General features: G+C 35.2%; 1 protein-coding gene across 1 annotated transcript in view; it reads left to right on the forward strand.

Moving 5' to 3' along the window:
• Positions 1 to 25251, forward strand: part of LRP1B (LDL receptor related protein 1B) — a 1903200-nt gene that overhangs the window by 1083658 nt on the left and 794291 nt on the right. Inside the window, exons 9-11 of the mRNA XM_047873645.1 lie at positions 3084 to 3255; positions 5561 to 5704; positions 10554 to 10790. Coding sequence (XP_047729601.1) covers positions 3084 to 3255; positions 5561 to 5704; positions 10554 to 10790 — 553 coding nt within the window. The remainder of the gene's footprint in view (positions 1 to 3083; positions 3256 to 5560; positions 5705 to 10553; positions 10791 to 25251) is intronic.

A 25251-nucleotide genomic window follows, 5' to 3' on the forward strand; every position in this document is an offset into this window, starting at 1 on the left:
AAGTTTTGCAGATAACACTCAGTAAACACCTAAAGGACATCTTTCAGTAGAAATAAGCCTTATTCACTAGTGTACTTTCTCAAATTCAATTTTACCTCAGTGATTGAACTAATTTCATGTAAGATTCTTATTGTGGGAAGCTGAAATACATGAATCTCTTTTCTTTCTTTTGTAATCTGAGAAAAAATATTCTATAATTATCCCTTAAGGGTACTTTTCCTTTCTAATCAGTTTTTTGACAATGAGATTCTTTTTCCTTCCTTGACAGACAAGCAAATGCACTAATCAGGGTAATTAAAAGTGTTCAATATTAGAGATGAGGCCAGTTGTTTCTCTCTTAATTTCACATGTCCTAAAAACCTTGATTTTTTTTTTTGAAAGCCCTAGTAATGACTTTCAGAGGATCTAATTACTAAAATGATTATGATGGGCCTTCTTTTCACCTATATGTCATGACGATATTAAACCTTGAAACAAGGGTAAGAAATTCAAATGATTCTCCTCATGACTACTTTTATAAAGTTTTTTAATATCTGAAGCTTTTAATTGTTCATTTTTTTCCATTTCTATTTCCTATGTTTTTTTTCTATTCCCTAAACATATGCTTTCTCTGCCATTAAGTAATCCAACATAGATAATTTTTCAAAATATTCAGGCTATAGGCAAAATGGTCTATCCACCACTCTCAGCTCCTCCCACATCTGTCAGAGGTAGCAGAGCAAGAAACAGTGTACTTACTTTATGGGAAACAGGCTCTTCTGCAGGAAGACACGGGGTCAGGGAGTAGTACAATTAGATCTTTACCATGTGAACGTGTTCTCTACTCTGCCCAACGGCCCCCTCTATGATTATGCTTTCTTTCCTGAATGTTGAAGAGCAATGTAAGTATGCCATAAATCACACACTCCTAGATGAGATGCTCTCAACTTCAGGCAAAACATGCATGATATTAATGGTGTTGGGATAATACAATACACTTGGAATTTTTATAGGAAAAAGTATTGCTCAAGTCAAAATTGGACCATAGATTTATCTAGTGAGTATGATGTCAGCTTGCGTGGAAATGATATTAGTAAATAAACACATGTCATCCCCACCCCTTTTCTCTGGTGCGTGCACACGTGCACACACACATTAGGGAATAACCCTTAATTAGAAAAACATTATTATTTGGGCTTTAACATGGAATGATTCTCCTTGTTGATTCCTGTCTTTGATTTCTAGCCTGGACATGAAGAAATGAGATATGATCACCATCACCCCAAAAACAAAAAAAACATGCAAGAGCCAGCCAGTCTTCTTTTAATTACAGTTCATATGAGAGGACAAGAGATAGTAATAATGAGTCACATAGGTTGGAGAGATAATAAATCAAATGCTTTTGCTTAAAGTACAAAATTTATAAAATTTCCTGCTTAAAATAAAAAACTTGGGGGCACCTGGGTGGCTCAGTGGGTTGAGCATCTGACTTCGGCTCAGGTCATGATCTCACAGTTTGTGGGTTCAAGCCCCGAGCCGGGATGTGTGCTGACAGCTCAGAGCCTGGAGCCTGCTTCAGATTCTGCGTCTCCCTCTCTCTCTGCCCCTCCCCCATTTGTGCAATGTCTCTCTTGCTCTCAAAAATAAACATTTAAAAATTATTTAAAAAACAATTTAAGGGGCGCCTGGGTGGCTCAGTCGGTTAAGCGTCCGACTTCAGCCAGGTCACGATCTCGCGGTCCGGGAGTTCGAGCCCCATGTCAGGCTCTGGGCTGACAGCTCAGAGCCTGGAGCCTGCTTCCGATTCTGTGTCTCCCTCTCTCTCTGCCCCTCCCCCATTCATGCTCTGTCTCTCTCTGTCCCAAAAATAAATAAACATTGAAAAAAAAATAAAAAAAAACAATTTAAAATTTAGCATTTTGTGCTAAAACTGCACTAAAAGTGCACCATAATGCCAGAGAATTGTGCCACATTTTTTTCAACGAAATCTCTAGAGCAAATCAAATGATAGCCTCACCCTACCCCGAGGCAGAACCATTGTAAATCAAATATAATACAAGGAATACTCAAATGCATTGTGCACAGCTTGTAGGCGTTTGTATGGGAAAATCAGTAAACCCATTCTCTCTCTGCTTTACTAGCAGCTTTCTGTGAATGCAACTTGTCCCTACCTGCACTCAGTCCCCAGGACCTCTGCTAAGGAGAGTTTGCTGTTAAAGTGTCATGGATAGCAAAGCAAACAGCTCCATTTCTGTTACAAATATGCTTTACGAAAAAAAAAAAGTGATTTCTGAGTAGAATTTTTTTTTACATTTATTTAAATATGTTGTTTCATTATTTATTGTTTTCCATGCTGGGGCAATTATTCATCTAAATGTAACATGTGATTTAAAAATTTTTAATTAAAAAATGGCACCTGGGTGGCTCAGGCTGATAAGCCTCCGACTTCAGCTGAGGTCATGATCTCAAGGTCCCATGATTTTGAGCCCTATGTCAGGCTCTGTACCAAAAGCTCAGAGCCTGGAACCTGCTTCAGATCCTGTGTCTCCCTGTCTATGCCCCTCCCTCAATTGCACTCTCTCTCTCTCTTTCTCTCTCTCAAAAATAAAATAAAAACATAAAGATGAATTTTAAAAATGGGATTTTGAACTTATAAAATAAATTTTCAAAGGTGTTTTCTCATCAGTCCATACAGCCAGAGCTACACTGTTTTAAATTCCGTATTTCCCAACTGTATGAACAAACAGCCCCTAAAAACATCTGAAATTTTATATAACAGTGTCTTAAGCACATTATTGAATATGCTTGGAAGTTTGGTTCTCACTAGCCTTTGAAAAGTAGCTACTCAACATGTTTTCTTAATGAATCATGTATAAAATTCTTCATACATTCGGAACTGCTTTATCTACTATTGCATAATGTTTTCTATTCAGAGGAAAAAATTTAAATTAGTGAAGTGTTGAATTCTTGAAGAGAAAATAAATGATAAGATGTGTGTGACTCTTCTATGGGGATTTTCCACAGTAGTAAATAGCAATCAGTTTTTCTTTCAAGTTAAAAGCAGCATAATTAAAAATCATAGTTATTTTTGTTTCTCCATATAGGTCAGACATCTTTATGGAATAACTGTGTTTGAAGACTATTTGTATGCAACCAATTCTGATAACTTCAGTATCATAAGGATAAACCGATTTAATGGCACTGATATTCAATCATTAATTAAAATGGAAAATGCTCGAGGAATCAGAATTTATCAAAAAAGAACTCAACCAACAGGTAAGACTCAAGACTTCTTCATTGCCTTTATAATAGTGGGTTGAATGGGGAAATGGTCCTTGTGCTCTGTATGGAGTTAAAGTGGGTGAGTCATAAATTCTGTTTGATAGCAAAAGTGTACATGTCTGCTTGATAAAATGGAAGAGCGCTCCCTGCACAAGTCTAAATGACAAATTGTTCAGTTCCTAGTGAATTGTTTCTACAACCATAGAATTGAAATGATGGCTAGATTTAGATTCAGGAAAGAGCTTTCAATCATCATGTGTGTAGACAGGGAACCCAGATACTAAGATGCTAAGGATGTTTTTTGGTATCATTCTGAAAGACAAATTTCAAATCAGGTGACTTCCTTACAGTATCTGTTCCGTTTTTATTGTAGTCATTTGGGTCTCTTAACTTTCCCTAATTATTCTTTAATACAAGTTAATTAAAAATAACTTTTAATGAGAAGGCTATAATGTTTCCAAGTATTTCTTAGAAACACAAACTAGTTATTTTTGCATAGTACTTTAATGATGCTTGTTCATCAGTACAATTTACATTCAGTCATATATAGAATAATGTAACATGCCAGAATCACCACTCCAAATTTTCATCATATTTTTGTGCTTCAAAATGAAACTAATTTAGAATTATGGAAACACTAACATAGATTTAGTTGAAGCAATGTATTGTCACAAATCTGTTTACAGTCAATTTAAATTTGGGATTCTGTAAATAAACCTTATTAGAGTTTGATGTTAGTATACATTTATTTGCCAATTATTCACTGAGCATTTACTATGTGCCAGGAACTGTTGTATGTACACTGGGATTGTAGCAGTAAATAAAACAGACAAAAATTCTTGTATTTATGATATTTGTATCCTAGTAGAGAAGACATAATTTTAAAGCGATCAAGTATATTAGAAGATAATAAGTGCTATAAAGAAAAAATAAAGCAGATAGGGCATCTCAGGGATGGGGGTACTTTGCAATTTTATATTGAATGGTTTGAGGAAGTTCCAGTGAACAAATGAAATTAAATGAAGACTTGCAGTAATTGAAGGAGTGAGGCACAAACATGGCAGGTAGAGAGATGAGCAGGCACAAAGACCTTAAGGAAGAGCATGTTTAGAGTTTTCAAGAAACAGCAAGGAGATGTATGTGTTGAGAGCAGAGCAAAAAAGGGTAAGAGAAGTAGTAGGGGAGGTTGGAGAAATGAAGGAGGACCATAGCAAGTAGGGTCCTCTAGACAATTGCAAAATCTTTTCCTTACAGAGATGAGGATTCCCTTGGAAGCATTAGACAGAGTCTCATGATATGACTTACTTTTTAAAGCAATCACTGTGGCTACTATTTTGACAAAAAGCTATTGGGACAAAGGTAGAAGGTAGGGGTATTTTCATTTTGAAAATAGGAATACAAAATGAACATGGCAGAATTTTTAAAGCATAACCATTTTAGTATTAAAAGAAAATTGCCATGTTATTTGTCACAATATCAAGTAAGTGATGATCAAAAAGAAATATAACCACAATAGTATATAAAATCTTAGTGACATTATTCCTACCACAGCCTTTTTTTCTTTGACTCATCTTTTTCTCATTCTCTTCATATGTGATGGGGTACTTTTTTTTTTCTTTTTGTAACTTCTACACTCATGAAATGTTCTGTTCCTCAATCTCTACATGCAAAGTAGCCTCTATATTTTGGAAATTACTCTCTCTCTCTCTCTCTCTCTCTCTCTCTCTCTCTCTCTCTCACACACACACACACACACACACACACACACACACACACACACACATTCATTTTGTGGTAGGGTTCTCAAAATGGCAGTTGACTCAAAATTGAAAAAAAAACAGTGTTGGCTCAGCACTTCTCAGTAAAGATAGTTCCTGAATCATGTTTCTTCCACTTTAAGTGCCCACCTAATGGATTTCAAAAGAAATCCTTTCTCTGCTTAATTACCTAACCTGGCATATCTTTATAGTATCTTTTTATATTTGTAAGAAATATGTATTTTAAGAACAACAAGCCTGAATCAGAAATACCAAGTTACTTTTTGTGCCTACATGTAAACAGTTTAATATAAAAGCAGAATTTTTTTCGATATAACCTTAGGAGGGCTTTGAAAAATTCCTACCTCTTCTTTGATGAGGTTTAAACTCTTTTTTCCAATTGATTATGGTAATAAATCATAGGGTATAAAGATTTGGGGGAGGATTCCCTCTTCATGCACTATAAAAGTTTCGACATACTGATGCACATAATTATCTTGTCTTTGGAAATTTTCAAGTGTGCTGTTTTTTATTTGTTGTAGTCAGAAGCCATGCATGTGAAGTGGATCCATATGGAATGCCAGGGGGATGCTCACACATCTGTCTGCTCAGCAGCAGTTACAAAACACGGACCTGTCGCTGCAGGACGGGCTTCAACTTGGGAAGTGATGGCAGGTCGTGCAAAAGTATGTTGTTAAAATCAAACACTTTGCCAGCAGCTACTGCTTCAGAATAGGTTTTTTTAGTATTAATTAGCTATGTCAACATCAGCAATAACATAAGACTTAACAGGTGGAATTTGCCTACACAATGTACCAGCCATTTTTCCTTAGTATTTAGGAGTTTTGTTTTTGTTTGTTTTGTTTTGTTTTTGTGAGAATGTAAATGAGAAACTGAATCAGGCTATAGAGTCACTAAATTTATGAGTCCCTGGGGAAATATATTTCAGGGAAGATTTTTAGGAAGATCTTTCTTTAATTCCCTAAAGAAGGTTTTTGGTCTAATGAGCCTGAATTATTGGTTGACCATATTTTCTCTTATCTGAACCAAGAAGCTGCTCCTAGTAATAGGTGTGTTGTTTAGTCCAATAAAAATCCACATAAAGCAATGTTTCACCTTATCCAGCATCACTGGGGAGTGAAATTCATTTCATTATTTAATTTTCCAGGTAACTGGAGCTATACTAATTAAATATCAATCTCTTTAACAATTTTATTGAAAAGCTTTCCAACAGACTTATCTTTGCTTTATTTTTGAGATATGCTGAATAACATAATTGTTCTTTATTTAAAAAGATAATTAATAGTTATATGCATGACTTTTGCAAATTTAGATTTTTGCCCCCATATCAATTAAAGTCTTTACTTGGAGTCTTCATAAGCAAATAGACTAGAATGGCCCTTGTAGGAATGGTGTCCCTGTGGAGATTACTGTCTGTTAAATGTCTCCCAAATACCATAATTTTTAAAGTTATGATGACTGCTTTTTACAGTGTCCATTGTGTCTCCATTTTGTTATAACAATGGCTTTTTATTTCTGTCAGTGTTCCTTCTCTGGTCACTGTCCTGCCATGTCTTTGACTTTCTTGTCATTGCTTACTGAGGACTATGAAATTAGATCACTAAATTTGTTATAAGTTAAGTCCAAATGGTTTGAATTAGTAGTGCAAATACTTTTAAATCGACAATCCAGGAGGCTCTACTGTGATAAAATATATGTCTTAGTATTTTGTTTTCATTTCTAACTTTGTATTAATTGCTGGGTTTCATGTTCAAGATCTCCTCTGGATAATTGAAAGTTAGGAGACTCAAGATATGCAAAGTTATGCATGCATTGTGTATGTGTTGCCAACTTTTAAACTAGTGTGGTTACCACTTGAAAAGTGATGGCATGTCACGCAAAAATGCAATCATACTCACTTATACGTGCATATTTTCATGCATACTCACATAAATACATATGTTTGGAGAAAAACATAGGATGACAATTGCATGAACTTCAATCACCCATAATGTAGTGTATCAATCAAGGCACATTTACATTAACAAAGACCATTGTAGCTATTTTAAGCAGAAAATATAGGTGCTTATACAATCATTGAAAAGTCTGAAGCAATAGCTCCTAGACTCAGTCTTCAGAACATCCCTCAAAACCACCATCAAACTACCCTGGCTTAAAACCAGAAAACTGTCACAATTAGAAGCTTGGGCATCAGGAAGCCACAATGGCCATGGTAAGTCCAAAAGTCCACCATTTTGGTTGAGATCCAGGATCTCCACAACTTGCAACAAAGCTATTAGCACCAGATATGTGTCACAACTGATAGTTCCTTACTGGCAAACAACACAAAACACAACAAAGCTAAACCCTCTTCCTTGCCTTTTGATATACACAAAGGAAGAACACTAATGTGGAAAAATTCAATTTCTCCTTTAGATGAATAATGACAGAAGTAACAAAAGACAGCCTCATTTCCACATTCCAAACTTGAGCTAGTACATATGATTGTGGTACTTAAAATCAGGCCCATCTCTATTTGAGTGTCTCTGAAATGAAGTTTTTAGTTTCAATTGTCTTCTAGTGTCTGGACAATGTCAAGTGTCAAGACACTAGAAGAGATTTTAAAGTAGGTATTGAATGACTAAAATAAGTAGCCAAGTAAACAATGGGGACAATGGCTACTCTTATTTAAAGCACACACACACAAACACATACATTAAACAAATGAAGTGTTATGTTTACCAATTAGCAATTAAAACATTAATGAAAAATGTTATTGAAATTTGATATAGTGAAAACAGTATTCTTATGCATTGCTAACAGAAATTGGAAATTTATGTCACTGTTGGAAAGACATTTGATGAAACATACAAAGACATAAAACTGAAAGTATCCTGTAAGAAATTATTCCTCGTTTGACTGTAGAAATTCATTATAAAAGTATTTATAATAACAAAGACCCAGAAACAATCTAAATACCCAGCAATAAGTAAGTAGCTGACTTACCATATTGCCTCTCTAGCAGGGAACATGTTGCTGCCATTGAGAGTAATGTTTTGGGGGCGCCTGGGTGGCGCAGTCGGTTAAGCGTCCGACTTCAGCCAGGTCACGATCTCGTGGTCCGTGAGTTCGAGCCCCGCATCAGGCTCCTGGCTGATGGCTCGGAGCCTGGAGCCTGTTTCCGATTCTGTGTCTCCCTCTCTCTCTGCCCCTCCCCCGTTCATGCTCTGTCTCTCTCTGTCCCAAAAATAAATAAACGTTGAGAGTAATGTTTTGAAGACCTTTTAATGGCACAATAAGATATCATTAATTTAAAAAAATGAGGTAGTAAAATGCATATGTAAGATTCCTATTTTTTTATTTCATTGTTTTTTTTTAAGATTCCTATTTTTAAAAACAAAAGTATATGTGCACGTAAAATTTGTAGGAAATGTCACTTTTGAAAGAAATACTCACTTTTAAATAATATGTAATATTATTATTAAAAGATGTTCTTAGGGCACCTGGTGGCTCAGTCGGTTAAGCATCCCACTCTTGATTTCAGTTCAGGTCATGATCTCATGGTTTGTGAGATAGAGCCCTGTGTCAGGCTCCACACTGAGAGTGGGGAGCCTGCTTAGGATTCTTTCTCTCCTCTCCTGTCTCTCTGCCCTTCTACCACTTGCACTTTTTTTCTCTCTCAAAATAAATAAACATTCAGAAAAATAAAAACGGTACTTTCGAAAATAGATACAGTGAGAGACGGTGAAGGCAATGAGGAAGATGGATGTTAATATTCTTTACCAGTAATTCCATTTCTAGAAATGTATACTTAGAGATCATCATAAAAATGTATAAAGTTCTAGGTTAAAAAAATGCTTATCTCAGTATTATTATAATAATGAAAAGATAAAATCAACCCTAGCGAATAGTTTGACAAATTATCGTATAGGATACAGTTCATACTCAAAGAATGTGAAGCTTAAATAATGGATCAACATGGGACATAATTTTGATGCTAATATTGAGTAATAAAAGCAGAATATAAAATTGTCCTCTTATATATAATTGTGCATTAGAAAAATTAATTAATTTTGAAATAGTCACATAAAGGAATATAATACAACAGTGGAAATAAATGAAAAATGACTACAACAACCATGGATGAATGTCACAAATATAGTAAAAATAAAGATAACTCAGAAGAATTCACACATGCAATTCAAACATGAAAAATCATGTTTGGAATACATACCACGTATAGACTGAAACTTGCAAAAAAAAAACCATGGTAAACAATATAATTAGGATATTGGACATCTCTGAGATGAAAGGGGAATAGGAAAAAAGGGGGAGGAATAGGTTTAGGGCACATGAATCCCTTCCAGTGTTCTGGAAATATTTTTAAGATGTGTGTGGGGTACATGCAATTTGTTTTATTTTTCTTTGTGATAAAATGTAATAAATATTTGTTTATATACATTTAATATTCAATAACACTAATTTTGAAAGAAAACAAGGGAAAGAATATATAAACTGATAATATAGTTTGTATTGAGAGTGTTTAGTTTGTGAGTAATACTCATTTTTTCTTTTTTCTCCAGATTTTCAATAGGTTATTTTACTTTGCTAACAAGTTGACTTATGGTGCTGTCATCCAATGAAACTGAATCATTTGTAACCTCAGTTTTATTTATAAAACTCAATATGTTTTCCCTTTTATATAAAAATATTTTCTTCAAATTATGTAGACTAAGTCAATTGCTCTAGCAATTGAAGAGCCTGGAATATATTTCCATATGAAAGTCTGTAGGAGTCAGTTCACTCTATAGTAAAAGCTACATTGAATTTGGCATTTTTAACCTGGGGAATTCTTTTTGTTTGGGGTGTTTGTTTTGTTTTGTTTTTATAAGGGCTGCGTTGTACATCAGAGTTACTGGAGGACAGCATCAACCTCTAACATTCTTATTAATATTTAAAAAAAAAAGTGATGTAACTGACATTTTATTTCGTTTCTTAAACAAATAAATCACTTGTTTAGACATCTGTAATATATTCACATGCAAGTGTGTGATACTGTGTGAATCTATTTTTTTGCCTCTGACAGCCTTCCATGCAGACTCTGAGGAGGGGTGTTTTAAATATTGTAAAGTTTGTAGCATTGTCAGACATAATGAATGCTACAGTTTGTATCTACAGAATGTGCTAGATTGTAATGAATTGTAAAATTAAATGTGCCCGATGTTTTAATAAATGTCCATTTTACTGTTACCAGTTATCCAATGATCTGTCATGTTTTTGCTATACAGACAGTTACAGACAAAAGAATAATTAACTAAATATAACCCATTCACGGAAGTAATTTCGGTTTTAATTAAAGTAATGCAATTAGCTGGCCTTCTTGCATCGAGATACATTTGGCATATTTTAGAGTTTAATTTTTGGTATTGAATTTTAAAAAAGCTAATTGTGCCAGTTAATTAAACAGTGGCATTATGCAGTATAAAGAAGATTAGGCAGCATCAGTTGTTTATGTTTGTAATCTTTCTTCTGCAGGACCGAAGAATGAGTTGTTCCTCTTTTATGGGAAAGGACGCCCAGGAATTGTTAGAGGAATGGACTTGAATACCAAGATAGCTGATGAATACATGATCCCCATAGAGAATCTGGTAAACCCTCGTGCTTTAGATTTCCATGCAGAAACCAATTATATCTACTTTGCTGACACCACCAGTTTCCTGATTGGCCGGCAGAAGATAGATGGCACTGAGCGAGAAACCATCCTGAAAGATGGTAAGTGACAATGAGTAATATTGACATCAAACTGCTCACAGATAAAGCACTGTGAAAGGATCAATCCAACGTACGTAGAACTTATTTTAACCAGAACCTAAGTTGCTGTTTATTTAAAAATATTTGTTAATGTAATTTTCTTCAGTATCATTATTTCTACGTTTTTTCACGTACTAGTGTATTAAAACCATCATTATAAAATGGAACTTGGAATTGTCCAATCCATTTTAAACATTACAGGAATTAAACTAAATTATTTATTCACCTTTGTGGAAAAGGCAGATTTTCAGTTATATGTCTATAGTGCTCTATGGCAGAACATAAGATTTAGCAGGACATTAGAACTTGTGTAATATTTGATTCTTACAAGCATATTGGTCATGTCATTCAAAGTGCATTAAAGATATCAATGTCCCACTGTCATTGCATTTCTTGCATATTGTTTCTTACTTTATAAATCATTAAAATTGAGTTCTCTAGGGATGCCCTTGAAATATCTGTAGTCTCAGATAAACTTTGTACCTAGTTTTACTTATAGAAACTTTGCACCTAGTTTTACTACTTATATGCAACCATATACTTGCAAACATCTATGTATAAACTTTGTTAAAATGGTTTATTTTATAAATGTCATGGCTTGGAAACAACCAGTCAAGTAATTATGTAGTGTAACTTTGGTATCAGTAGAAAATAACTTCAATAACCAAGCAAACCTTGGGGCGCCTGTGTGGTTCAGTTGCTTAACTGTCCACCTTTGGTTCAGGTTATATTTTCATGGTTCCTGAGTTCAAGCCCCGCATCAGGCTGGGGATTCTCTCTGTCTCCCATCTCCTACTTTCTCTCTCTCTCCCTCCCTCCCTCTCTCTCTCTTTCTTTCTCGCTCTCTCTCCAGATAAATAAACTGTATAAAAAAATGATCAAACTGGGGCGCCTGGGTGGCGCAGTCGGTTGAGTGTCTGACTTCAACCAGGTCACGATCTCGCAGTCCCGGAGTTCGAGCCCCGCGTCGGGCTCTGGGCTGATGGCTCAGAGCCTGGAGCCTCTTTCTGATTCTGTGTCTCCCTCTCTCTCTGCCCCTTCCCCGTTCATCCTCTGTCTCTCTCTGTCCCAAAAATAAATAAACGTTGAAAAAAAATTTTAAAAAAATGATCAAACCAAGTCTTTGACTACTAGTCACTTTTAAACATGTTCACTAATGATTTAGGGATCATGTTTCCTCACACATACAATCTACTTCTTAAATATTTTAAAAATCCTTGATTTAGAGAACCTTAAGTATATGCTTATTATATGAAGAACAAAGTACTAGCTATCTCGGGAGATAAAAAGAATTTTAAAAAGTGACCACTGCCTTCAAGGAGTTCATAATCTACCTTTGGATAGAATATAAACACATACAAATGTAAATACTTTGCAGCATTTAATAAGTTCAAAACTGGCCCAAAGAAATACATGATTCATGGAGAATATCCATGTGGTGGGAATCCACAGGGAGGAGGAGATGTCTTTATGTGATTATTCTTAGAGAACTTTCTGTGCAGGAGGTGGTGTTTGGGCTGGATCTTAAAGGAAGAATATTATAAGGGAGGGAAAGATATTTTAGAACCAAGAACTCCATTGAACCAAGAAAAAAAAATATGTACTCCAGAAAGAGGATGAGATGAACTTAAGTGGATCACTTAAGATTTTAGTCACAGGGAAGAGGGTCCGAGGAGAGGTGGAAAGTGGAAGGTGATGAAATAAAAGACCTGGGATAAGAGGTGAAGGGGCTTGGATGAAATCCTGAAAGGCTAAGAGGCAGGCAATGCTTTTGAGCCAAAGAATCATGTGAATGAAAACATATGTTTTAGGATAATCAAACTGGAGGGTGGAGTGCAGAATGAATCAGAGAAGAAGGAGAGAAAATAAGAGCAGAGACACATTAAAATTATTTACAGCATGAGTGGTAATGAGTGGTGGTCTCTCCTGTCTTTTAGTGGGAACAGGGAAACATAAGGAGATTATTCATTTAACTCAGGTTCACTTTAAATCAAACCTTGAATGATAAAATGTACACTTTCCACGAGTGACAAATGAAGTATTAAAATGAAAAATCTCCCTGGTTTTTTTTTTTGTAGTTTACTGATTAAGGCAATATGAAGCCACCATAGCATTTTTAGAGTTGCTAATTAGAGTTAAGATTTTTATCTTAAATTGGACATGGCAGAGGCTGTCTGCCTACATTTCTTTGTAATGTGATTTCACATGATGGAGAATTGACAATTTTAGAAGGACAATAGACTTTCACATTCTGTGTCAGTAGATTCATTTGGATTGCTCTGATTTTGAACGAGAAATTTTCAAGGACTAAAATGTAACATAGAAGGGTCTTGGTTTCCTTTAAAAAAAAGTCAGTTCCTGTGCTGTGACTGAATGTTCCAGTTAATAATTCTAACTTTGATAACAATATCTTATCAGTGACATTGGTGCATCTTTGCATTTCAGCACAGCAACAGAGATCAGCTCTAATAGCCACTTGACTGCCAGGTACATCTGTACATTGTTGTTTTGGCAGTATGAAGGTTATGAGAACATTTTGTAGATTTCACATCTGAAATATACTTAACATTTTGATATTGCTGTGCAAAGACTGTTTCATACTTTTTTCTTAATCTTGCTCCTCACCATTAAAGAGAACAATAATAGACATTATGATATGAGATTAAGATGTCAAAACAGAACTTACATTTGGCAAATGACAATTCATTCTTAGAATCGAAACAAAATAAATTCTATATGTATTCACTAATTTAGCTAGACTATCCACCATCCAACCTGAAGACTAGAGGTAATGCTTGGTTTGACAAATTATTTTGTAAGCTTGGTAGAAATTCTGAATCTCAGATATATTTGTATAGTTTGCAGTACAAGGATATAAAGATTTTGCTGTTTGTAAATAAAACATCAATATCTTGAATATCTTTCATGTAAGCTCAGATCCTTTTTATAAAGAAAGAAAAACAGCATTTCAGAAAATTCCCATCTCTATTTATTCTTTGATTTTTTTTCTCTCAGAGGTTGATGGAAAACTTCCTAAATGTGGTGTATCCTATAGTCTGTAGAATCTTGTGGGCTGAAACTGTAGCTAAATAAAAGATAAAGGATGAGCACCTGGCTGGCTCAGTTGGTTAAGTCTCTGACTTCAGCTCAGGTCATGATCTCACAGTTCGTCGGTTCGAACTCCACATCGGACTCTGTGCTATCAGCTCAGAGCCTGGATCCTGTTTTGGATTCTGTGTCTCCCTCTCTCTCTGCCCCTCCCCTGCTCATGATCTGTCTCTCAAAAATAAATAAACGTTTAAAAATATTTTTAAAAAAGATAAAGGAAAATTGTCTCTTTGAGATACTTATATCTACCTCAATAAGTACTGAAAACATCTGTGAAATAAAGACATATTAATTATGTAATTAAAAATAGACTTCCATAAAGACAAATCTGTACCAATCTGTAAGTTTTTTTATTCTCCAGAATTCTTGCCATAATTTTGTAAAATTCATACTATTTACTTTAATTAATTATTTATTTATTCATCCAGTTAATAAACATCCAGCAAATGCCTTTGCTGGGCCAGGTGCCATTGTAAATGATGGGACTATTGCAGTAAACAGGACAAAGCTTTATATTTAGTTTGTATCTAAATAGTAGGAGGCATATAATAAACACACACATAAATGTACAAGATAATAATAAGTGCCATAAAGAAATTAAAGTAGGACACTGTGGTCAAAAGTAAAAAGAGATATTAACAGGAGGCAAATTTAGACTAAGTGGTTAGTGAATTTAATTACCTATTCTTGTTAGGTATAATTATTATACCATCTAAAAGAACAAGATGGATATTCTTTATAAGATCAAATTCACTTTTATCTTCTTGGGTGTCTTGTCCAAGATCCATTTTTTATTGCAGGATGAATTATAATTCTCAGCAGAAAGGAAAAAAAATAGAAAACTGATAGCTTACTATTAAATTTATTATTGTATGCATTCTGTTAATGCAGTACTTGTTTCTAAACTGTATAAATTAATTCCACTGGGATATGTATATCCAAATAGAAGACATGTTAAAACAATCTTTCATATCGTTCCATATCTTTAAAGTACTAAAAAAAAAAACACTCAAAGCACTTTTCCTGAATTTGAGAGTTATTAATGCCTGCAGCTATAACAGAAAAACTGTAATTTCAAAAGCTCCCATAATTAAACTGGATATTTGAGGTCACCAAGTTTGTCGTAATTTGTTACAATAGCCAAAGGAACTAAAAGAAAGCGTGTGCTCTTAACCACTTTATATATTGGGGGGGTCTCTCTTTCTCTCCCCCCATATATATACATATATATATTCATATACATATATTCATATACATATATATACGTACATACATATATCATGGTGGGTTCTATTTGATTGAGATCTGGAGTAGGTACATGTTTCCACACCTCAGACTCTTCCTTTAACTGAAGGTATTTGCAAAAGCCTTTAAATTGGAATATAAAGAATAACTTTGGACAGGATTGCAACATAGGATGTCTTTTCTGATAATATGAAGAGAAGTGTAGCCAGGAGGAAAGAGGAGTCTGTGCTGAACATATTCTCTAAATAACATGTTTGAAGATAATCTGTTGACTACCAAAGCATAGTACCTTATTTGTGTGTTTGCTTGTCCAGCATCTGAAGGATCTTCAGCTCAATTCTATCCCTGGCATCTCCATTCTCCCTCCATGTATTTTAGAATCCAACAGTTTTTCCAGTTTGTCAGTTTGAAATATATGGTATTATACCCGGGCATGAATTATTATTCATCATTGTAAATCTTAAAATACTCACTACCAGCACCACCACTGCCAGCACCACCCCTCCCCCCCCTCCCCCCCCCTACTCCCCACACTTCCACACAAATGACGACCAACTTAAGACCCACTTCAGAACTCCAGAAACATTCCCAGGCCTCTCCTCTAACTGGTCCTAGGGCACCTACTTACAACAGATTACAGGATATAATCTGTTCCCAAAGGACATCAATCTTAGTGTAAGATTATCATTTTCTAGAGATCACCTTTTGTTCTTGGATGTCAATGAACTTCACCATTGAATAACGCTGTATGAATTTCTGGTATGTCCTAAAGGTCCATTGTGTGTGTGTGTGTGTGTGTGTGTGTGTGTGTGTGTGTGTATTTTTATTCCATGTACATAACATAGTATTATATTACTTTCAGGTATACATTTAGAGTGATTTAACATTCTCATATAATTCCCAGTGCTCATCAAGATAGGTGTACTCTTAATCTTCACCTATTTCACCCATCCTCCTATCTACCTCCCATTTGGTAACCTTCTGTTGTTTTCTATAGTTAAGAGTCTGTTTCTTGGTTTGTCTCGACTTTTTCCTTTGTTCTTTTTTTTTTTTGTTTTTTTGTGTGGTTTTTTTTGCTTTATTTCCTAAATTCCACATATGAGTGAAATCATAGGGTATTTATCTTTCTCTGACTGGTTTATTTCATGTACCATTATACTCTCTTGCTCTATCCATGTCATTGCAAATGCTACGATTTCATTCTTTTTTATGTGTGAATAATAGCCCATTGTGTGTGTGTGTGTGTGTGTGCACGCACATGCATCCCATCTTATTCATCCATTCACCTATCAATGGACACTTAGACTGCTTTAATAATTTGTCTATTATAAATGCTGCAATAAACATAGGGGTGCATATATCCCTTCAAAATGTATTTTTTTTATTCTTTGGATAAATACAAGTAGCATGATTATTGGATCATAAGGTAGTCCTATTTTTTTTTTTTTTGAGTAGCCTCCATGCTGTCTTCCACAGTGGCTGCACCAGTTTGCATTCCCACCAACAGTGCATAAGGGTTCCTTTTTCTCTACATCCTTGCCAACACTTGCTGTTTCTTGAGCTTTTGATTTTAGCCATTCTGACAAGAATGAGGTAATATCTCATTGTGGTTTTGATGTACTTTTTCCTCATGATGAGTAATGTTGAGCATCTTTTTTGTGTCTATTGGCCATCTGTATGTCTTCTTAGGAGAAGTGCTTGTTCATGTCTTCTGTCCATTTTTAATTGGATTATTTATTTGGGGGTGTTGAGCTATATAAACTCTTTACATATTTTGGATACTAACCCCTTATTGGATATGTCATTTGCAAATATCTTCTCCCATTCAGTAGGTTGCCTTTTAGTTTTGTTTGTTGTTACCATACTGTTTTGATTACTACAGCTTTGTAATATAACTTGAAGTCTGGAATTGTGATATGTCCTGTTTTGTTTTTCTTTTTCAAGGTTGTTTTGGCTATTTAAGTTCTTTTGTGATTCCATACACAGTTTAGAATTGTTTGTTCTAGGTCGGTTGATATTTTGGTAGAGAGTACATGAATCTGTAGACTTCTTTGGATAGTATAAACATTTTAACAATATTTGTTCTTCTAATCCATGAGCATGGACTATCTTTCCATTTGTGTTATCTTGAATTTCTTTCATCAGTGTTTTATGGTTTTCAGAGTATAGGTCTTTCACCTTTTTGATTAAGTTTATTCCTAGGTTTTTTTTTTTTTTGGTGCAATTGTAAATGGGATTGTGTTCTTAATTTCTCTTTCTGCTGCTTCATTATTAGTGTATAGAAATGCAATAGATTTCTCTATATTGATTTTTTATCCTGCAACCTTACTGAATTTATTTATCAGTTTTAATAGTTTTTTGGTGGAATCTTCAGTTTTCTATGTAGGGTATCATGCCATCTGCAAATAGTGAGTTTTACTACTTTGTTACCAATTTGGATCCCTTTTATTTTGTTTTGTTGTCTGAGTGCTGTGACTACGACTTCACTACTATGTTGGATAAAAGTAGCAGGAGTGAATATCTTTGTCTTGTTCCTGATATAAGGGAAAAGGTTACCATTTGTTTTTGAATGTCAGTGAACCTCAGCATTGTATAACTCTCTAGAAATTTCTCGTGTGTCTAACGAACTAATTTTATGGTGATGAAACTAACATATTGAGATATCAGTAATGAATTTTGTTAGAAAGTTCCCATGTACTTTAAGCAGTGATTGCCTTGGAAAACACTTTAAAATTAAAAACAACCTTTTACTCTCTGCTCTTAGATTCCAGGTGCATATCAGTCTCATTTTTCTGACATTGACTCTGAACTTTCTCATAAGGGAATGCTCAAAGATTCTGAGAGATATAGACTCTGACCAACCATTAAAGAAAATAATGGACACATTTGTCAGTCATCAGACATTTCCTAATTAAAACTGTTAAGAAGAGATTTGTGAGCATTTGCAATTCCTGAGATTCTAATAGATATTGCCCCACTGAGTAGCAAGGTTATAGCCTGTTAGCACGTACTAACTCCCATTGTCTGTCAATAAGATGTTTTTGTTTCCAGAATTCAGTGGAGATTTGAGTCTGAAAATATGGGCTCAGTTTCATAGTTAATTTGCAGACATATATTTCTCATATTTTTTTATGTTTCTCATGGAGTATATGAGATATTTGGGGGAAAAAAACCCTCTAAGCGAATATATATGTCTTCTGTGAAAAGTTGACATGAATAGGAGTAGCTTGAAATCTGGATTCCAAAGTACGTTGTCATTAAAAAAAAATGTAATTGGCCATGTGGCTAATGAATTTTGGTGAACATAAAGATATCTTTCCCCTTATTTATTTCCACACAACATAGGCATATATACCTAGGCATAAGCATGGACAAATGTGTGCTACTTGTGCTGCAAATGCATGCATACAATGAACTACAAATACATGCATATACATAATAGCTGAGATAGCTCTAGAACTTCTATAAAGACATGTCATATCCTGTAAATTCTAAATTGCTGGTAAGATCAAAAGAGAGAATGTGAAAATACTTGGTAATCTCCAAAATATATTAGAGTATTATTACAAATATAACCATTATATCAATAGATATTCTGATCAGTATAATTTTTTGCACATTTTAACTAAATTTCCAGTTTTCATGATAAATTAAAATAAAGAAATGCGTTCTACCCAGTTTCTTAATTATTCTTAGCATTATGTGATTTTTATTTGTTACTTAAGAAATCTCTTGGGGATTCTTTATTAACCTAGGGCTACTATTGTGAACATTGACTATAATTGTAATGTTGCTTAGGTTAATACAGATTTCTGAGTAAAAGACAAGTTTGACAAATCATACTTGGCTGACATGACTTTAAGGTCATAGACTAGGAAATGCTAGCTCAAATTGTGGGGAAAGATAATATCCATGATGCAAGCTGAACAAGTTCCCATTACACTCTCCATTTTGAGGGGATTTTAGGGGAATGGTAATAGCCATTGTCTGTATAACCAATACATCAAAAATGTGGCTCTGACCTATCTAAAGCATAACTTTATTTTTGTCTCCCATTTGGTCTTGAAAATTTATTTTGTAGCGTAAGTCTCTTATTGGCAGAACTTTCCACAGCAAAACTTGAAAACTTGTGTTGTCTTCTGGCTAGAAGCCTGGAAAAGGAAAGGAGGACATATTTGGTTCCTTATCTTTCTCTGCCATGCATTTATTTTCCCTGCTACCCATCCCAACTTGCTGGTCAACTACCAGTGCTGACTCATGGCTTAGCATTGGTGGGAACTGGTGAAAGGGGTACAGTGATACAGAGATAGCAAGGGTCTTACTTGAATTAATCCCTTTGTAAACTGACCTCTCTATGAGCATGACAAGTCTTTAAAATTGACTCTCTTGAGGAGTTTAGGTATGTGTGTCTGTATGTTTGTGTGTGTGCATGTGCAAGATTTTGGGGAGTTTTCTGTAGATCTAATTTAATTTCCCCTGGACAAAGTGTATGAGATTTTATGCTTGTGACTTTGCATTCTGAATATCCAGTTCGTATCTATTTTGTTACTGTTTGAGTCCTTGTACCCAGCTGAGCTATGTTGTACTGGACAGAAGACATTCCTATGCCAACATTCTCTCCTGTGTGGTCTACACAATAATCTGAAAAACTTCTGCCCTGGTAAACTCTGGGAATACAGATATAGTGCAAATCAACCACCACTTAGCTTTTTCAGATATAAGACTTTCTCAGGCATAAGTTATGTGCATTTGGGAAAACTGACAATTGAGAACTCAATTCAAAGATCTCTCAGGGGTGCCTGCATGGCTCAGTTGGTTGAGTGTATGACTGTTGATTTTGGTTCAGTTCATGTTCTCCTATTTCATGAGATCAAGCCCCAAATCGGGCTCCACACTAGGTATGGAGCCTGCTTGGGATTCTCCCTCTCTGTCTCTGCCTGCCCCCTCACCCCCCACTCTTCTCATTCTCATTCTCTCTCTCTCTCTCTCTCTCTCTCTCTCTCTTAATAAATAAATAAATAAATAAATAAATAAATAAATAAATAAATAAACAAACATTAAAAAAAAGTCACATGGAAGCTCCATCACTAGAGTTGAGGTGAAGGGCATTCCTTCAATCTCTCTTTCCTATAGCCTTGGGAGATTGAAGGTGAAGGACTAGAGAATTACAGAAAAGCAGCCTCTCCAAAGTTCTCTTCCCTTTACATTGTCTTCCCTTTACATCATTGATCCTGTTGAGGTACCCAAGAGCTGTGTAAACAGTTCTGATATAGTTCTTTGTAAAATATGAGAACTATTTTTTTTTCTCACACTTGCTTTGATTTTTTTCATCATTTTGGCTCATATTCCAAGCTTTAATTTTAACATCCCATTACAAATGTCACAGTGAGTTACTATTGCTCCTAATTTTGCAACCAAATTGCCGATGTTCTAATAGTCATTAGGCAGTTGTCCAAATGACACCTGGAAAATAAAAAAACAATAGTAAGACTGTTTTGAAACTTCATTTAAACATACAGGTGATAACAAATAATATTTTCACTCACCTTTATGCTCCTAGTTCTTTTTTTCATTATTTTATTTTAATATCACTTTTGTTCTTTTTATTTGAAACACTTTAAGCATTTTGCAAGGCTTAGAAATATGTCTTTTCAAATTAAAAAAGTGTTTAAAAATAAGAATAAAAGCTCTTGAGAGGTTCCAAGACAACACTATCCCTAGACAAGAGGTACAAGAGCACCTCTTCACCTCTCATCATTTTTCTCCAATTGTAACAACTCAAATGGCACTTTTGCCTATCATTTATATTTTTAAGTGTAAGGAGTACTAGGTGTGGCATGGTTTCTAAAATGTTATATTTCTGGCCATTGAACAGTATCATCTGAGTTAATTTTCTCTCCAAATTCTCCAGAATCACAAAATACATAGACATTAAGATTATTTCCAGTCATAGACAGCAATGGCTCTCAAGATAAATGAAAACATTTCTTATTTGCTGTGTATCGCAAGTCATAAAACTGTTGCTATTAAATAATTTCCATTGCATATACTATTTTACGTTATGCCAAAGAGAAAATTATGTCACTTTTGGATACCACAGTCATGATTTGTGATGTGAACAAAGCTAGAGTACCTAGCCATGAGTATGTATATTCTATACCCTCTTTACCACTGATTAGTTTGATGATGAGCATTACCATATATATTTAAATATATTTAGAGTCAAAAATATTAGATTAAATGTGACTCACATTAGTTATTTGGTATCATATAGACAAAAATCTTTAGGTAATGGATCTTTTTCTCTTTCTTTTTTTCCTAACAAAAATGGTTGAATTAAATGATATTCTTTTGGGGGCGCCTGGGTGGCGCAGTCGGTTGGGCGTCCGACTTCAGCCAGGTCACGATCTCGCGGTCCGTGAGTTCGAGCCCCGCGTCGGGCTCTGGGCTGATGGCTCAGAGCCTGGAGCCTGTTTCCGATTCTGTGTCTCCCTCTCTCTCTGCCCCTCCCCCGTTCATGCTCTGTCTCTCTCTGTCCCAAGGATAAATAAACGTTGAAAAAAAAAATTAAAAAAAAAAAATAAATAAATAAAAATAAATGATATTCTTTTGTTCTATCTAAAAATGGCTACAAATTTTATTCTGAACCTCTGTATTTTTCTTCTGATAAACTCTAGCCATTTTTATAACTTTATTTTTAAAAATCATCTTTATTGCATCATAATTTGCATATAGTAAAATTCACCTTTTTAAATATTTTTTTAATGTTTAGTTATATTTGAGAGAGAGAGAGAGAGAGAGAGAGAGAGAGAGAGAGAGAGTGAATGGGGAAGGGGCCGAGAGAAGGAGACACAGAATCTGAAACAGGCTTCAGGCTCTGAGCCATCAGCATAGATTCTGGCACAGGACTTGAACTCATGAGCCGTGAGATCATGACCTAGGTCGAAGGCAAGATGCTTAACTGATTGAGACACCCAGACGCCCCAAAATTCAACTTTTTTTAAGGGAATAGTTCAATGTATCCAGATGAATAATCATCACCACAATCAAATTAGAATATTTCCATCTCCCCACAATGTTCCCTCACATTCCTAAAAACTAATAGTTTAATTTCTATTCTGCTCTGTTTTTTTTTTTTCTGTAGTTTTATCTTTTCTGAAATGTCAGAAAAAAATGTTCATATAGTTAATAGCTATTGAGTTTGGCTTTCATCTCTTAGATAATGCTTTTGAGATTTCTCCATGTTGTTGCATATATCTATTAAATTTTTTGTTAGGTTATATTACGCTGTATGGATGTACCCCAAATTTTTTATGCGTTTACCAGTTGATGTTCATTTGGGTTGTTTCAAGTTTAGTCAGTTATGAAGAAAGCTATTATAAACACTTGTGTATAGTACACTGTGTAGACATGTGTTTTTTTTATACAAGTGGATTGCCTGGTAATATGATAAGATCTTGTATAACTTTATAAGAAACTACTAAACTGTAAACTGTTCAGTCTGTCCAAACTATTTTTCACTGTGGCTGGGTAATTTTGCTTTCCCAACATCAAGTGTGAGAGTTCCAGTTTTTCTGCCTTTTGACCAATGCACAGTATTATCAGTCTTTTCATTTGAGCCATTGAGGTAGATATTGATAACTCATAGTTTTATTTTGAAGGTTTACACATCAAGGTTATCTTCGGGGTGGATTCTATTGATAGCTGTACCTCTTCTGTTGGTCATTTTATCTCAGTGAGTTAGGTGTATGGATTTTGTTCTTATTATAGTTACCTTTGGTAAACCACAGCTTTCATATCTCTCCAGTGATGGGTTGATGCTACCTTGTGCTTTATATGGAGATTTGAGTATGCCTGCTCATTCCTCAGCTTTTAATACTCCATTCTCAGCTGCCTTAATGCCTTTGTCTACACTCTCACCTTTCCCTCAGTGAGATTATTGTGATATGTTACTAAGTGAGAAACTCCTGGGGCGTGGAAGAGGGGTTCTCCATTTTCTTGTTTCAGTTTTGGTCTTAGGTATCTGGGGTTTTGAGGCAAGTCTTCCTGGTGCCTCTTCTCCCTTAGCAGCCAGTGTCCACCATGTGCTGTGGGAACGCTTGGCCTGGAGATGATGTTCTGCTACAGCCCCAGAGTGGCAAACACCTGTGTTGTTTGTTTGTCTGGGTTTTGTTTGTTTACTTGGTGGTTGTTTTGTTTTGTTTTTGTATCTAGGAGGAAACAGCTTTGCTTCCAGGGCAAACAGCTTTGTTTCTCCTGTTCCATCAACATCAGTGTACCTGTGCTTTGGACCTGTGGCAGTAGAGATTCTTACCTTTCTCCAAGACTAGTGTTGCTTGTTATGAGTAGCAAAGTTATGGTAGGACCAAAGGTGTTATGACTCCTCCTTCAGGTTCCCTGTGGCTTTGGCTTCTACCCCTCCCTCAAGGGCAGCTAATCTTTTTTTTTTTTTTTAATTTTTTTTTAACGTTTATTTATTTTTGAGACAGAGAGAGACAGAGCATGAACGGGGGAGGGTCAGAGAGAGGGAGACACAGAATCTAAAACAGGCTCCAGGCTCTGAGCTGTCAGCACAGAGCCCAACACGGGGCTCGAACTCACAGACCGTGAGATCATGACCTGAGCGGAAGTCGGCCACTTAACTGACTGAGCCACCCAGGCGCCCCAAGGGCAGCTAATCTTGATAATTCACTTTACATTTGAGGAAGGAAAGCTTTCCTTCCCCCTTTCTAGTGGCAGGTGGTTTTTGTTTCTATACACCTTTCACAGTCAGTGGAAATTTTGTCCTGCTTCTAGGAGTGGGAAAGTCTCTCTCCCCATCCCCAGTGGTTTAAGGAATTTCTTTTGTATGAGAGAAAAATCTAGGGGATAGAGTGGGTTTCATATATGCGAGACACATAAGGATTTCTCTCAGGTTTCCTGCTACGCCTTCAATATTTTTCATGAATTCAGTGAAAGAAATTTCTTGTGCTAGTTTCCCAGGGATTCTAAATTTTCCCTTTAAACCAAACTTAGTTTTAACAATTCTTTACCATTTTGGCTTTCTTAAAATTCTATTTTTATGGCGCTTTGCTTTTCCTCCTATGCTTTGCCAATGGTATGACACTTCATTGGTCTCATTTTTTCCTGAAAGAGGCCTATCACTCTTTGGATTTTTCATCTTGTTGCCTTGGGATCTCAGCTTTTATTTGGACCCAAGGAAAGTTATGATCTTGTAGATTATTGGGCTTTCACTTATTGTTGTGTTTTAATATTCTTTTGTAGCTTTCTTCATCCTAAACAAAGCCCAATTCTACATGTCTATAATTCATAAATGCAAATGGGAATTTTAAGAACAAGCTTGAAATATTTTTAAAAACTGCTTTGTCTCTCTTTACCTTAGCATTAGAAGTAATTCTTAAAAATACTGACTACTACTTATGAATACATGTGAATGCCTTGTGATATTTTTAAACATTCACAGTTTACACACACACAAAAATTCACTTGATGCAAAAAGATTTGTGTTTCAACTTTCAGTAAGCTCATTTTGTATTTCTTTTTAACCATAAAAATATATATATACTAACAGTATTGATGGGAGTTTACACTTTGCAAAAAGGAAAAAATAGCTTAAAACATTATGTTATCAGGAAAAAAATATGTTGGGGTGCCTGGGTGGCTCTTTCAGCTAAGTAACCAACTCTTGATTTTGACTAAGGTCATGATCTCATGGTTGTAGGATCAATCCCCGCATCAAGCTCTGCTTGGGATTCTCTCTCTGCCTTCCCCCCCACTTGTGTGTGTGTGCGTACGTGTTCTCTTTCTCTCAAAGTAAATAATTAAACTTAAAAATCTTTTATTAAAAAGATGGCACAGGATGATATGATTAAAGGCTATCTGAAAATCTGATTCTTATTTATTGCCCAGATTTCCATTCATTTATCTACATTAAACATTATTTAAGTACCAAAGATCTGCTAGATAGAAGGCAAGGTATTCATGTAGAATTATGATTGCCATTCTCAAAGAATTTGCATTCTAGTTGAATGCATTTGTCATATTACAAATGAGTCAAAGGAGCAAGCAG

This window comes from Prionailurus viverrinus, chromosome C1 (assembly GCF_022837055.1).
Source record: "Prionailurus viverrinus isolate Anna chromosome C1, UM_Priviv_1.0, whole genome shotgun sequence".
Classification (NCBI taxonomy): domain Eukaryota; kingdom Metazoa; phylum Chordata; class Mammalia; order Carnivora; family Felidae; genus Prionailurus; species Prionailurus viverrinus.